At 34.8% G+C, this 17,523-nt stretch overlaps 1 protein-coding gene across 4 annotated transcripts in view; it reads right to left on the bottom strand.

The window, feature by feature from the left end:
* The window catches only part of LOC150105111 (apoptosis-resistant E3 ubiquitin protein ligase 1), a 377,933-nt gene that overhangs the window by 52,761 nt on the left and 307,649 nt on the right, over positions 1–17,523 (bottom strand). For all 4 annotated transcript variants that reach the window (XM_090395495.1, XM_090395494.1, XM_090395496.1 and 1 more), the window contains one exon: positions 14,305–14,414. In XM_090395495.1, coding sequence (XP_090251621.1) covers positions 14,305–14,414 — 110 coding nt within the window. The remainder of the gene's footprint in view (positions 1–14,304; positions 14,415–17,523) is intronic.

Here is a 17,523-nt window from a genome sequence, read left to right on the forward strand (position 1 = left end):
CAAAGTATTGGTGAAACATGGCCTTCGCACCACCTTCAAGCCTCATGTCAAGCTGGCAACTCTGATCCGCACACCAAAGGATAAACTTCACCCTTTAGCACACCCAGGAGTGTATGAAGTTCCTTGTGACTGTGACTTGGCTTATCATGGGCAAACAGGAAGATCAGTGAACATCCGCCTGGAAGAACATGAAAGATACATTCGCTACTATTACTATGGCAAGTCGGGACTGGCAGACCATGCTTTGGACACTCCTTCACACAGCATTAGATGGAGAAAAACGAATGTGCTATTTAGGAGTCGTTATAGATCTGAAAGACTATTTTTTGAGTCAGCAATGGCTTTGAAGAATTCTCCCAACCTTAACAAATATGGTTGCATTAATTTGCCAAAAATTTGGGAGACGGTTATCCTAAGAAAAACTCCTGGATAACTGCTGCGTTTTTTTCTTTTTTTTTTCATTAGAGGGCGCCAAAAATAGGACTTTAGATCTTTTGTCTTTCTGCAATTATATTGTTTCACTCACTGTCGCGTTTACATGTGTGTTGTGCTCTGATGATGCCGATTTGAAAATCAGCGAAATATTAGCGTTAATAAAACATCCTTGTTGATAAAAGTGTTTGTGGTGTTGTTAATACCGTGAAAAAAATAAGTAATGAAAAAGGAAAAGTTGGTCCTTGTTGGGGATCTAAATAGTAGAGTAGGAAATGATTGTGAGACATACAAAAATATTTTGGGAAAATTTGGAGAAAAGAGCAAAGCTAATAATAATGGCAAATATCTGTTGGATTTCTGTGCAGGACATGGACTGGTTATTACTAACACCATGTTCTAACATAAAAATGTGCACAAATTCACATGGAGAGAAGAGGCTAGGAATAAGAAAAGTCTCATTGACTATGTTATTGTTGATAGTGATGTTTTCTCCCTGGTGCAGGACACCAGAGTGTACAGAGGATTTGAAATTGGAAGTGATCACTATTTAGTCTTGAGCAGGATAAAACTGAATTTCATATTGAAAAGAATAACATGTAAGAAAGTTTTAAAGCGAATAAAAGTTGAGCAGCTCTCAGATGTGAACTGTAGACTAAAATACAGAAATATTATTGAAGAAAAAATGAAAGAGTTTGAGAACAGGAATCAAACCTTGGAGATTCAGTGGCAAACTCTGAAGGAAACACTGATTGATTCTGCCAGAGAGGCATGTGGTGAGGTTGTGTGCAAGGATAAAAAAAACCAGAACTCCCTGGTGGACACAGGAAGTTAAAGAGGCAGTGAAGGAAAAGAAGAAAGCATATCAAAAGTTCCTGGCAAATAAGTCAGCTTTTACTCTTACAGAATACAGAGACAAATGTAAGAAAGCTAAACAGTGTGTAAAACTAGCTAAACAAAAGTCATGGGAGGACTTTGGTAAGAATATAGAAAATAAATATCAAGAAGGTGGCAAAATATTCTGGAGGTTGTTGAAGAAGCTTAGGAATGGAGGAAAGAGTGCTGTAAAAGGAATTAGAGATGATAAAGGTGAAATGAAAACAGGAGAAAAAGATATCCATGAAGTATGGAGTAATTACTTTGAAAAACTGCTAAATGAAACAAGCAGTGATGACAGCACAGTGATAAAAAACACAGACCAGGCATGCAGTCAGGAATACATATCCATACTTGAAGTAGAAAAAGCCATCAACGGCTTGAAATGTGGAAAGGCAGCAGGAGTAGATGATATTCGACCAGAAATGCTGAAGTATGGTGGTATAAAAGTCTTACAGTGGCTGCACTGCATAGTTCAGAAAGCCTGGACAGAGGGACAAATTCCTGATGATTGGAGTAGAGCTCTCATAGTACCCATATATAAAAAGGGAAATAAAACTGAATGTGAGAATTACAGAGGTATTTCCCTACTGAGTGTTCCTGGCAAGATCTATGCAAGTATACTTGAGAAACGGTTGAGAAGAATTGTGGAAGAAAAGCTTGGTGAAGAACAAGCTGGATTCAGGCCAAATAGAGGCTGTCAGGATCAGATCTTCACTTTACGACAAATAGTCGAGAAAGCATGGGAATATAACAAAGATCTGTATTTAAGTTTTGTTGATTTGGAAAAGGCATATGACAAGGTGCCAAGAGAGAAGCTATTCAATATACTACAGTTATATGGTGTCAGTGGGGCATTATATCAAGCAATACTTAGTCTTTATTTGAATTGTGAGTCAGCAGTTAGAATTGAAGGAAGTACAGGAAGATGGTTTAATGTTAAATCTGGTGTGAGACAGGGATGTACATTATCCCCTCTGTTATTCATTATCTATATGGATCACATTATGAAGAAATGTGGTATTAAACCTGATATCAAAATTGGAGATGTTAATGTCAGCTCTTTGCTTTATGCGGGCGATGTTATACTTCTAAATAAATCCACTACAAGTCTGCAAGATTCTCTGACTAAATTGAATAGCTGTTGTAATAGATATGGTATGAAGGTCAGCAATAAAAAGACAAAGACAATGAAAATAGGAAGAATCATTGAAAATGTCAACTGTGTTGTGAATGGAGAACCTGTGGTACAAGTAAAACATTTCAGCTACTTGGGCACAATTTTTACTGAAGATGGTAAACTAAATATAGAAATAGACAACAGAATCAGCAAAGCTGGTATCGTGGGAAGTCAGTTGAATAAATTCATATGGAATAAGAAAGAAATTAGTCGAAACACTAAATTAGCTGTATACAAGACTGTGTTCAAACCAATTTTAACTTATGGATCTGAGAGCTGGGTCAGAAGTAAAACACTTGACCAAAGACCGCAGATATGAGAGTTCTGAGAAAGATTAGAGGCGTGAACAGATGGCATCAATGGCAATATCATATTAAAAATGAGGATATTAGGAAAGAACTTGACATTGTCAGCATCCAGGAATGCGTTAGCAGAGCTAATCTCAGGTGGTATGGTCACTTAAATAGAATGGGAGAGGAAAGATTAGCAAAACAAGTGTTCTCTGCCAAGTTGGCAGGAAAACGACCCAGAGGAAGACCAAGATATAGGTGGATTGATACGGTACAAAGTGCCTTAGACGATAGAAATATAAGATCTGATAATGTTGGAGTCTTGACAAGTAACAGACTGATTTGGAGGAAAATTGTAGATAGGAAGTTAGTAATGATGTAATTTTTTCATGTAGTACTGTCATATCCTGTACACCCCTTGAGGGTACATGGCAGGAATTTGATGATGAGATGAGATGAAGTTCATTAGAGATACATCTGCTGTCACTTTTGACATTTCCAGAACTTTTTATTGTGTCTGGCAAATGAGGCCTGCTAAGCAAGCTGTCATACTTCAGTCTATCTATCACCCATATAATTGGGCAGGCAACTTTCTTTCTAGTCATTATATGTCATAGTGGATGTTCCCTATCTTTGAGCTTAATCTTCAATTCAGGAGCACTTTAGGTTTTTAAACAACTCATTTAGTTGTTTTATCAACAACTAAATGAGTAACTACCCAACTCTCCATCAGCAATAATCCCATACATAGCCTTATTGATGATAATGACAGTACTATTTATTCGTCCTACTCATTCAAACATCTCAAATTTCAAGATTGTTTGCAAACACTGCCTTAAATACCAATCTCCATACTACCCTTCAATCAGGAGAGGATGTCCTTTCAATGCTTTCAAAACAGATTTTTTATGCCACTTCAGGCCTCCAATGAGCAGTGTGGTGGCCTCATACAGAATGAAAATCATTTATCATCTAAAGACTTTTGGTCAATAAAATTTGAAATAAGAATATTCCAATTTTTGGAGAATATTATCTTAAATTTCGTCACCATAATCATCACCAACTTCCTGAAATGCACCCTCAAGGGGGGTGTTCAGATTACTATTACAGCACTACATGATTAAGTTTACATGTTATTAATCTCCTATCCACAATTTTCTTCCAAATTAGTCTATTACTTCTCAGCACTTCAATATCGTCATATCTAACATTTTGTGCTTCTCAGGCACTTCCGACTGAATCAGTCCGCCTAGACTCTGGTCTTCCTCTGGGTCTCTTTCTTGATTGTTTTGCTAAGCTTTCCTCACCCATTCTATTGAAGTGGCCATACAACCTTAGACTAGCTCTGCTTACACATTCTTGAATGCTAATAATGTCAAGTTCCTTTCTAATATTTTCATTTTTAATATGATTCTGCCATTGATGCCAGGGTTCACTCCTCTAAGTTTTCTTAGAACTCTCATATTTGTGGTCTCTAGTCTTTTATCAAACTAGCAGTATACTGTCTTGTATATATACTGCTAATCTGGTGTTTTGGCTAATTTCTCTCTTATTCCATATAAATTTATTCAACTGACTCGCGATCATACCAACTTTGCTTATTCTGTTGTCTAATTCCAGATTTAACTTACCACCTTCACTAAAAACCGTGCCTAAATAGTTGAAATATTTTATTTGTTCTGAAAGCTCTCCATTCAGAATGCAGCTGAAGTTTTCTTATGTTCCTGACTATTTTCATAGTTTTGGTCTTTTTATTGCTGATTTTCATGCCAAATTTGTTACAGATGTTATTCAAGTTAGAGAATCCAGGAGACCTGCACTAGATGTGTTTAGGAGTACAATATCACCTGCATGAAGCAAAGAACTAAGTTGGACATCTCCAATTCTAATATTAGGTCTAATGCCACTTTCTTTCTAGTAAAATAATTTTCCTGTATTTCCTTCAGTTTTAACTGCTGACAGACTAAGTATTGGCCTGTGTAACGTTCCATTTACCCCATATAAGTGTAGTGCTTTAAAAAGCTTTTTCCTGAGCCTACTGTCAAATGCATTTTCTAGATCTATAAAACTTAAGTACAGATCCATGTCATATTTTCATGATTCCTCAATTATTTGTCATAAATTGAAAATCTGATCCTGACAACTTGAATCCAGCTTGTTCTTTGAACAATTTTTCTCAGCCTCTTTTCAAGTACACTTGATAAATTTTACCTATAACACTTAGTAGCAAAAGTCCACTGTAATTCTTACATTCAGCTTTATCTTTATAGCTGGAAATTATAAGAGCTCTACTTTAATCATCTATAATACTACCTTCTGATCAGGCCCTCTGAATTATGCAGTGTAGCCAATGCAAAACTTTTATATCTCCATATTTAAGCATTTCTGGTCAAATATCATCTACACCAGTTGCCTTTCAGATTTCAAGTGTTAATTGCTTTTCTACTTCAAGTATTGATATGTACTCATGTTTTCATTCTCTTAATATTTTCTGCTGCTGCTGTTTTGTCACTGCTTGTTTCACTTAAGTCTTTCAAAGTAATTACTCCAGACATATAGGATACTAGGAATTAGCAACTTTCAGTATGCTTTTTTCTTTTCCAGGAGTGTTTTTTTTTTTTTTTTTAACTTATGTCCACCATGGCATTCTTATTTTTCAATCCTTGCAGACAACTTCACACCACATAAAAGGATAGAATGTCATGGTGTACTCAAGACATTAAAGAAACACTCCTGGAAAATAAAAAAAAAAAGATTAAATTTCATGTTTTTTTTAATATTATTTCCTTCAAGAAATTAACTTGAAGGCACATTTTTTGATTAAAAAAAATAAGTGGCTAATATTTTATTAAAAAATGACAAAATATTCTTCTTCTATCTTCTGACAATCTTCATTTCAGTCTATCTGCCATTTTTGTGGTTTCCAAGTAATGTTTTAGTATGTTTTAATAAAATATTAGCCACTTATTTTTTTTAATCAAAAAATGTCAATTTTTATTGTTCTCATTATTCTATCTTTGCATTTCATTCAATATTGGTCATAAGCACATTTTTGATCTTATCAATTTTCTGATCTAATAAGTTTAAGTGTTTTCATTTCTGTACTAATGTTTAATTGTTTCAGCTCTTGTTTCCAATGCATAGTTAAAACTAGTCTTACTATACTTTTATAAATGTTCATCTTAGTTACAATATTTAAATTTTTATTTTCCCATATTGTTCTGTTTAAACAACCAGAAATCTTATTTTCCTTAAATGACCATTCTTTTACTTCACTTATTGTTATTCCTTTTGATTTAGTCTGAATTCAATACATGTTCTGATATTTTTACATTTATTTCTCATTAAGTGAATCACCTGATTGAATGCTCACTAAACACAAATGTTTTGATTTTTTTATTGATGTTTCCATATTATACTTTTGGCAGTTCTGTTCGAAATGAAATATTTCCCTGTAAATTATCTTCTGTGCCACCTACCATTGCCATATAATTGACACGGCAATTCAGATTTACTTGGCCAACCGGGCCATCCAGCCTGCTCGGCTGAGTGAATAGCATATCTGCTCTTCACCCAAAAGGCTGCGGGTTAGAATCCTGATGTGGGCATGGATGTTTGGGATTGTTTGTGGAAATACCAGTGGTGGTCAGCAGTACATGCCATTTGTGTAGTTGCGGTCAATTAGTGACTGAATGGAGGAGACGGAGTTATAGAGCAGATGTTCTCCCTCGATGAGTCCTGGGACTCCCTGGAGGTGTCAAATCATCATCATCAAATTCTTGCATGTACCCTCAAGGAGTGTACAGGATATGACAGTACTATATGAAAAATTCACATCACTACTAACTTCCTATCTACAATTTTCCTCCAAATCAATCTGTTACCTGTCAAGACTCCAACATTATCAAATATAATATTTTTATCTTCTAATGCACATTTTACTGTATCAATCCACCTATATCTAGGTCTTCCTCTGGGTCGTTTTCCTACCAACCTGGCAGAGAACACTTGTTTTGCTAAACTTTCCTCGCCCATTCTGTTTAAGTGACCATACCACCTGAGATTAGTTCTGCTAATGCATTCCTGGATGCTGACACTGTCAAATTCTATCCTAATATCCTCGTTTTTAATATGATATTGCCATTGAATGCCATCTGTTCACTCCTCTAATCTTTCTCACGACTCTCATATCTGTGGTCTCTAGACTTTGGTTAAGTGTTTTACTTCTGACCCAGCTCTCAGATCCATAAGTTAAAACTGGTTTGAACACTGTCTTGTATACAGCTAATTTAGTGTTCCGACTAATTTCTCTTTTATTCTGTATGAATATATTCAATTGACTTCCTACCAGCTTTGTTGATTCCATTTTCTATTTCCATTATTAATTTTCCCTCTTCACTAAAAATCGTGCCTAAGTACTTTAAATATTTTACTTGTTCCACAGGTTCTCCGTTCACAATGCAGTTGACGTTTTCAACGATTCTGCCAATTTTCATTGTCTTTGTCTTTTTATTGCTGACCTTCATACCATATCTATTACAACAGTTAATCAATTTAGTCAGGGACTCTTGTAGACTTGCAGTGGATTTATTTAGAAGTATAACGTCGTCCGCATAAAGCAGAGCTGACATTAACATCTCCAATTTTGATGTCATGTTTCATACCAGTTTCCTTCACAATGTGATCCATATAGATAATTTACATCCTAGTCTCACACCAGATTTAACATTAAACCATTAAACATTAAATTTAACATTAAAATTTAAAATTAACTGCTAACTTACAATTCAAATAAAGACTAAGTATTGCTTGATATAATGCCCCACTGACACCATATAACTGTAGTATATTGAATAGCTTCTCTCTTGGCACCTTGTCATATGCCTTTTCCAAATCAACAAAACTTAAATACAGATCTTTGTTATATTCCCATGATTTCTCCACTATTTGTCGTAAAGTGAAGATCTTGTCCTGACAGCCTCTATTTGACCTGAATCCAGCTTGTTCTTCACTAAGCTTTTCTTCCACAATTCTTCTCAACTGTTTCTCAAGTATACTTGCATAGATCTTGCCAGTAACACTGAGTAGGGATATACCTCTGTAATTCTCACATTCAGTTTTATTTCCCTTTTTATATATGGGTACTATGAGAGCTCTACTCCAATCATCAGGAATTCATCCCTCTGTCCAGGCATTCTGAACTATGAAGTGCATCCACTGTAAGACTTTCATACCATCATACTTCAGCATTTCTGGTCGAATATCATCTACTCCTGCTGCCTTTCCACATTTCAAGCCGTTGATGGCTTTTTCTACTTCAAGTATGGATATGTATTCCTGACTGTATGCCTGTTGAGTGTTTTTTACCACTATGCTATCACTGCTTGTTTCATTTTTTCGAAGTAATTACTCCATACTTCAAGGATATCTTTTTCTTCCATTTTCATGTCGCCTTTATCATCTCTAACTCTTTCCTCCATTTCTAAGCTTCTTTAACAACCTCCAGAATATTTTGCCACCTTCTTGGTATTTATTTTCTTCTTGCCAAAGTCCTCCCATGCCTTCTGTTTAGCTAGTTTTACACAGTGTTTAGCTTTCTTACATTTGTCTCTGTATTCTCTAAGATCACAAGCTGACTTATTTGCCAACTTTTGATATGCTTTCTTCTTTTCCTTCACTACCTCTTTAACTTCCTGTGTCCATCATGGAGTTCTGATTTTTCTATCCTCACAACCTCACCACATGCCTCTCTGGCTGAATCAATCAGGGTTTTCTTCAAGGCTTGCCACTGAATCTGCAAGGTTTGGTTCCTGTTTTCAAACTCTTTCATTTTTTCTTCAATAATCTTTGTGTATTTTAGTCTACAGTTCACATCTGAGAGCTGCTCAACTTTTATTCACTTTATAACTTTCTTACATGTTACTCTTTTCAATATGAAATTCAATTTTATTCTGCTCAAGACTAAATAGTGATCACTTCCAATTTCTCTGTACACTCTGGTGTCTTGCACAAGGGAGAAAACATCACTATCAACAATAATATAGTCAATGAGCCTTTTATTATTCCTTGCCTCTTCTCTCCATGTGAATTTGTGCACATTTTTATGTTGGAACATGGTGTTAGTAATAACCAGTCCATGTCCTGAGCAGAAACCCAACAGGTATTTGTCATTATTGTTAGCTTTGCTCTTTTCTCCAAATCTTCCCAAAATATTTTTGTATGTCTCACAATCATTTCCTACTCTGCTCTTTAGATCCTCAACAAGGAACAACTTTTCCTTTTTCATTGTGTCAGTTACTTTCTCTAAAGCCTGAAAAAATTCCTCCACTTCTACCTTAGTAGAATCTTCTGTGGGACCATAGGCAAATAAGTCTCATTGTCCAGGTCCGCATTCTGATATTTGCCCACATCACTCTACTTGAGACTGCCTGCCGTTCAAGAAGATTAGTCTCGTATTTTGTGTTGAATACTATGGCTACGCCTTCTTTTCCTTGATTGTCATTGCCTGAATGTAACATTTTGTATTTATTGCTCAGAAAGATTTCACCAGTTTTTGTCTATTTTGTTTCAGTCACTGCTATTATATCGATCAGGTACGTATCTAATTCCTCAGCTAGCTCCATTTCTTTGCCATTCAGGTTTCTTACATTGATAGTACCGATCTTTAACTCTGGTGATGTTCAGATGGGGTGTGTTTTCAGATTTGTTCCAGTAGCTGACTTTTCACTGTTCACCCTGGTTGCCTGGCGAAAACAACGGGGGCCTTGTTTAACCGAGCCATGCCCTAGCCGGCATGAAATTTTGTCATGTTGTACCATCATTTTGTATTTTGGTTTAAGTCAATGAGAATACAATTTAGTCGGCTAAATTTGATCTCGTAATCAGGCATAAGTAATAAAACATGTTTTTGGAATTTCAAGACATGTACAACTAAGAGGAATCATATATTCAATGATTTCAATTTTATACTAAACAAAATTCATGCTAAAGAGATCAGTACATACTAAATTAGTTCAAAATGTTAAGCAAACTGGGTAAGGTAAAATGCAATGCAATATTACATAAACTTATGATCCCTTTCCACAAGCTACACATTAGTTACATGTTATACATTCTGTTATTTCTCAATTAAGTGCTTTCTGCAATCTTGATTTTAGTTATCAAAGCTCAGTCACACATAAGTATGTAATTGCTTACAAACAATTCCTTTGTTCAACAGAAGCTAGTTATTCCAAATAAGAATTCACACTAAAGTTCTCTAATAAATTGTCCACGTCATATATTTTTACATCATTCTCCTTCTAACACAATCGAAACATATAATAAAATTCTCTACTTTACCAACTCCTTTCTGGATATCTGGTCGCTACCACATGTAGGTCTGGTTACCTTCCAATTAGGCTGTCTCTGCGCCTTTCGATGTGGCTACACTGTCCTTGAACTACTGCTGGACATGAACGTGTTTCTGCCGTGTCTAAGGAAGCTTTCTCTGTTCCTTCCGATGGGACATTCAGCGAGGGCTCGATTCTGCAAAGGCCGGTATCTCACGATCACCTCCGCGTGGAATTTTTCAACCATCTCCAGGAAAAGGCCCGCTGTCTGACATCACTGCACATCTCTCTCTCGAACCACCAGTCAAAACTTTAAGCAGGGGAACCAGGGAAGAAAAAGCAAAAAAGGCCCGTATTATGGTGCGCATTGTCTTATATTCTCACCTCACGCGTCCTCTTTTTTTTTCTGTGTCTTTTCCACATGACCCTTATCGTATATGTCCCGAGTTGATCCCTTACTCTCCCTTTGCTCTTAGGTTGCTGTTTTCATGGAAAACGTGCTCCCGTCACCTTCTGCGTATGCTATTGCCTCCGGCCCTACGCTCGACTTGTACAGTTCACATGCGACCTTTGGACTGCTACTTATTACCTGTCTAGTGATTTACAGCATACTAGATAGCTTAATGGGACAATAATAAAATTCTCTTATACAAATTCACTATTCTGACATAAATTCTCTATTTTGATTTTCAGTTAGACAGCAATAAATTTCAATACATTACATATAAAGAATACATATTCTTACATATAAATATAAACTTGAATTCTCACTCAGGTTACTTCATTTTTAATAATATGATCTGGAAAGAAGGAAAATGCCCACAAGATTGGACCAAAGAAATAGTTATTTCGATCTACAAAAAAGGACACAAATCTGATTGTAACAATTATCGTGGAATCAGCTTACTTAGTACCCGTTATAAAGTATATGCAAAAATCTTAGCATATAAACTTAAGCGTATAGTAGACCCAAAATTAATAGAAGAACAAAATGGATTCAGAAAAGGCAGGTCATGCATAGACTCTGCATTTACATTAAAATTATTAATAGGAAAAATGAACATAGAAACACACATAGCTTTTATAGCTTACACCAAAGCATTTGATAAAATTATCAGAGAAAAACTACGAGAAATCCTAGAAGAATATGAAATACCAAACCAACTCTTTAGAGCCTTATATAATATATATCAAGATAATAAAATATCTTCAAAAGTGATTACACCACATTTTTTTATTATTCAGTTATATAAAACACTGAAATAATAGTTCCCGACAAGTTTCGTAAATCATAGGATTTACATCTTCAGGGGTAAATAGTATAACTTAAAGTTTAAACAAGAGAATTAATAAATACAAATCATAACCATCTGGCTATTCATAAAACTCAAATAACAGAATGCAGATATAAAATGTTATTGACGTTGAACGTCAATAACTCGTCCAGTATTGTTCAACGTCAATAACGTTTTATATCTGCATTCTGTTATTTGAGTTTTATGAATAGCCAGATGGTTATGATTTGTATTTATTAATTCTCTTGTTTAAACTTTAAGTTATACTATTTACCCCTGAAGATGTAAATCCTATGATTTACGAAACTTGTCGGGAACTATTATTTCAGTGTTTTATATAACTGAATAATAAAAAAATGTGGTGTAATCACCGAAATATGTCTTTTGAACCAATTAGCCACAGAAGTTTACGCCTGCAAATAAAATATCTGTGAAGTACAATAATTCAACATCAAGTTGAAAGTTGTGCTCCACCTTTGCAAGGAGTTGCCCAAGTGTTGTACCACCTTACCCCAGTCCTGAAGATACTTTCAGGTACAAACTTTGTTTGCTCACACTTGGATAAAGGATTAAACTAAATTTATTATATTCTAACCAAGTGAAAAATAAACTTTCAACATCTTTCTCTAAATCCAGAGTAATTTATTAAAAAGGTGGCACACCATTTTGCAACTCCTATAGGTAGAGATGACCTTGCTAATGCTTCTGCCTGGTATGTCCACTTGGGCCTGGCTCCCACTGAAGAGACCTCAATAAAGGTCGAAACTAGTCTGGGTAGTGGCCCTTCCCTTAATGCATAACATTAGACATATCCGCAAGGTGATGTGTTTTGCATTATGGGAGATACTGAGATAAAAGTGATGTTAGCTTGTTCCACCTTTGCAAGGAGTTGCCCTGGTGTTGTTCCACCTTACCCCAGTCCTGAAGATACTTTCAGGTGCAAACTTTGTTTGCTCACACTTGGATAAAGGATTAAACTAAATTTATTAAATTCAACATCAAGCTGGAAACCAATAAATCAAGGAGTATGTCAGGGTTGCTCTCTCTCACCAATTTTATTTAATATATACATAGATAAAATCATAAAAGAATGGAATTAATGAACTACAAAATTCATTATGCAGTCTAAATAATCTGATAAAAACATATGGTATGGAAATATCAACCAACAAAACAAAAGTCATGGCCTTCAAAGGTGCTAATCCAATAAGAAGCAAAATAGTAATAAACAACAAAATAATAGAGCAAGTAAATACATTCAAATATTTAGGTTGCACAATGTCATGTGAAAATGAAGCTGGTATAGAACCAAAGATATCAAACTTTTTAAAAGTAACTGGCATTATAAATAAAATTTTTAAACCCAATTATGTACAAAAACACACACTAATAAGAATCTACAATACAGTAGCTAAACCAACCTTACTTTATGGCAGTGAGATATGGACAATAAAAAAAGCAGATGAAAGAAGAATTGAATCATCCGAAATGAAATTTCTGCACAGAACTGAAGGAGTCACAATAATGGACAAAATGAAAAGCAGCGAAATCAGAAAAAAACTTGGAATTACAACCTCCCTAAATGAAACAGTTATTTGCTATAGAGAAAAATGGAAAGAACACATACGAAGAATGAATAGAAGCAGAATACCTAAACAAATTCTAAATTACCACCCAAAAGGTACTCGATGCAGAGGAAGACCCTTAAAAAGATGGGATTGAGTCCGAAACAGGCCACTTGACCTATAAGCCTGGAAAGGAAGAAGGAAGGAAGGAAGAAGAATATTCTCACATACAGCAAACAAGTTATCTTTATTTTCTGCTGGTGTGCAGGTATTTCTTTAAGTTGTTAGATTTAGTATTTTAAATCCTGAATGAACAATTTCCTTGCAAAAGTTCTCCATTCAGGATCTAACAAAAAAATTCCTCTACTTCTACCTTAGTAGAACCTTCTGTGGGACTATAGGCAAAAATAAGTCTCATTGTCCAGGTCTGCATTCTGATATTTGCCCACATCACTCTAGTTGACACTGCCTGCCGTTCAAGAAGATTAGCCTCGTATTTTGTGTTGAATACTATGGCTACTCCTTCTTTTCCTTGATTGTCATTGCCTGAATGTAACATTTTGTATTTATTGCTCAGAAAGATTTCAACAGTCTTTGTCTTTTTTGTTTAAGTCACCCCTATTATGTCCATCTGGTACTTATCTAATTCCTCCACTAGCTCCATTTCTTTGCCATTCAGGCTTCTTATGTTGATAGTACTGATCTTTAACTCAGGTGATGTTGAGTTGGGGTGTTTATTTAGATTTGTTCCAGTAGCTGAGTTTTCGCTGTTCGCCCTAGTTCCCTGACAAAAATAATGGGGGCTTTGTTTAACAGGCTACACCCCAGCCAGCATGAAATTTTGTCATGTTGTACCATCATTTTGTATATTGGTTTAAGCCAATAAGAATACAATTTGGTCGGCGAAATCCCAAATTACCAGCCCATCCTCGTTTGTTCAGTATCCAGGTAGATACCCAATAATAATAATAATATATAATATTTAATCTCTCTCTCTCTCTTTAATTCTTCCTGCTTTGTGGTGTAGTAAGAGGATAAACAAGTGGTAGGTGAAGCATGTCAGTACTGTATACTATCAGAAGAGCGATCCTAGGATGAAGGATGGTCACCACTATACCTAACTAGTAGGGTTAGGATTGAAAATTTAGGTTACTGTAAACCTAGTCTCGTAGAAACTTTTTTTTTATATAGGAAGAAGTAATGATTTCTTGCTCAAAATGTTTTCTACCTTTTTTCTTAATTTTTGAAAAATATTAATAGCTTTAGATAACTATTTTCATATAAACAAATTTAAATATTCATGAGAAGATAAAAATCTTGATATCTTATACTTACAAGTCCCTGTTTGTCATCTTTAAAACTATGAAAAAGTTGATTTTCTGGACTAAACAATGCTGAACATACCAGAGTAAACCATTCCCTTCTTACTCCACCCCAGTCTAGTCCTAAGTACAAAAGAAACTCAAATTATTATCTAAAATTAAAAAAAAAAGCAACTGAATTTCATTTATTTATTGATAACAAAAATGTCAGTTAGCAAGTCTGATTAATAGCATGCCACATATGAACAGAAAGTCATGATTGCAGCAAGTTCTTTGTTTGATTACAAAGTAAATTATACTTCAGAATTTATATTATTGTTTTTATCCTTTACCTAAGCATAAGCATATAGCAATATCAGATAGGCTACTTGTATAGGGAGATCTGTCTCCATATGTAAGCTTATCAGGATGTTACTTCACATGTGTATGTTTAGGTAAAGGATAAAAACAAGACTATAATTTCTTGGTAAAGTATAATTTGCTTTGTAACCAACAAAAACACCTGTTGTAACAATCTTTCATCCACAGTATTTTAATAACAAAGTTATAAACTATTTTCCTAGCAGTATGTGGAAAACATGACCTATACCACTACATTAGCATTCAGCATCTCCACAGGTCTAGTTACAACTGACAAAACCTCAATAAAGATTGAAGCTGATCTGGGGTAGTGACCCTTTTCATAATGCCCAGTAATATAAGCTGTTAAGATTATTTTATAGCTAATTATTATACACACACATATATATATATTTCTAGAAATGCAAAATGTATGACTTCAATAATGCTTTTTTTTTTTTCAATGAAATCTTGTATAGACCTTTTAAGAAAAACTTAATGATTATGGAAGAAGTCATTTAAGCATGCAAATGAAGTCTTAAGTAAACTTTGAATGTGACAAAAAAAAAAAAAAAATTACAATTTCCTGAAATTATTATGAAACATAGGATTAATCCATTTGGGATTTCAGCAGTATAATAAAATAATGTAATAAGCACTGTAGTGTTGTGTGTGCGCATGCATGCATGCACAAAATTACTGATTACTTGATATATAAAATGCTTACATAGTAGGCAACACAGATATCTATATATACTTGTGTGTGTGTGTGTGTGTATATACGAGGGTGGTCTGTAAAGTTCTCGGTCTAACAATGAAAAAACAAATTTATAATTTCAAAATTATTTTTTATTTTTCAACATAATCTCCCTTAAGACTAATACATTTATTCCAGTGATGCTCCAGTGCCATTATCCTATCACTGTAGTGGTTCTCAGTATGATTTGCAAAATACCCCTCTACAGCTGTAATCACCTCTTGTTTTGAAGAAAAACACTGACCAGCGAGGAAGAGTTTTAGTTTTGGGAAGAGATAGAAGTCAGAGGGAGCCAATCTGGAGAATAGGGCAGATGTTCCAACAATTCATAGTGCAGCTCCCTTAATTTTCCCATTGCCAAAACACCTTTGTGAGCATGTGCATCGTCCTGATGAAAGTTGATTTTTTTTTCTTCTGCAAACTGAGTCTTTTCTCACGAATTTTTTTTTATCTAGTCTGGTTAAAAGATGAGAATAATATTCTCTGATTATTGTTTTACTCTTTTCAAGATAATAAACAAAATGCCTTTAGCATCCCAAAACACAGATGCCATGACCTTTCCTGCTGATGGAGCCGACTTTGTCTTCTTGTGGCACTGAACAACTGGCTTTTGCCCACTGTTTTGACTGCTGTTTGAATTCTGGTGTAACGGTGAATCCAAGTCTCATCCACAGTAATAAATCAATGCACAAAATCAGTTTTATTCTTGTTAAAATGCTCCATGCACTGTTCAGAGATTTGAATGCGAGTGTGTTTTTGATCTGCTGTGAGCAAGCGCCTGCAATTCTTCATGCAAAATATAACCTACACGTTCTTTTGAAATGCCTATAGTGTCAACAATTCCACACACTTTGACTCACCAGTCATCCAATACCACATCATGCACTTGATCAATGATTTCTGGTGTTGTTACACTTTTCGGACATCCTTCATGTGGATCATCTTCAAGGCTGGTATGGTACGGCCATGTTTAAACTTGGCAGCCCATTTCTTAATTGTTGAAAACGAAGGAGGTTATAAAATTCTTTTACAAAGAATTTTATAACTGCATGATACTCAATTTTATCCATTTCAAGGAATACAGACAACACTTTTCTTCAGACAGCTGTATAAAACAAACTACTTGATAGAATGACTTGCAATTTCACATGGATGCTTATGACAGATGTATCAACTTAGAAAAAAAAAAAAATCTTGCCGATAATGTTGCCATCTATGGTCAAGGCCGAGAACTTTTCAGACCACTCTCACACACACACACATATATATATATATATGCTTCATACATATATATGGATACGTATATATGTATACATATGCATACAAATTTTATGTAAATCATATGGTCGTATACATAAATTTATAATTAAATTTTACGTAACTTATATGTATGTATACGTAAATTTATAATAAAATTTTACGTAAATTATACATAAATATGCATACATATACATACAAACACACATACATATGAAAGAAAAAACAAAGACAAAGATATTTGGTGAGAAGAACATGAAACAAAAGATACAAGTGGATGGAACTGATATAGAAAATGTAGAACAATTCACATATTTGGGAAGTAAACTGACATATGACTTGGACTGTAAAAAAAGAAATAAAGATCACGATTGCAAAGGGAAGAACAAATCTGAAGGCCATGTATAACATCTGGAAAAGTAAAGTGATCAGCCTGCAAACAAGTCTAAGAGTACTGGAAACATGCATCTTCAGCAGTGTATTGTATGGATCTGAAACGTGGGTAGTAAATAAGGAATCAAGAAAAATAATTTTTGCATTTGTAAGAACTTGTTACAATAAGATTCCAAGAATACGATGGGTACAGAAAATCACCAATGACGAGATCTATCAGAAGATACACCCAAAACAGATTCTAATGAAGAAGATTATAAAACGCAAGCTACAATTATTTGGACACATCTGTAGAATGAGTCAGGACCAGAAAATAAAGAGATTTATGTTTGGTATTTTGGATGATTTAAACAGAAGAGGTAGACCATACAGAGAATGGATAGATGATATAAAAGACTGGTGTGGAACGGGTGTACAAAAAATGCGAAACTGTGCACTGGACAAAGAAAGGTGGAAGAAGATAGTGAAGCAGGCATCGGACATCAA

The sequence above is a fragment of the Typopeltis vanoorti genome, chromosome 7 (genome assembly GCF_054136105.1).
Source record: "Typopeltis vanoorti isolate ZY-2024b chromosome 7, IOZ_Tvanoo_1.0, whole genome shotgun sequence".
Lineage (NCBI taxonomy): Eukaryota > Metazoa > Arthropoda > Arachnida > Uropygi > Thelyphonidae > Typopeltis > Typopeltis vanoorti.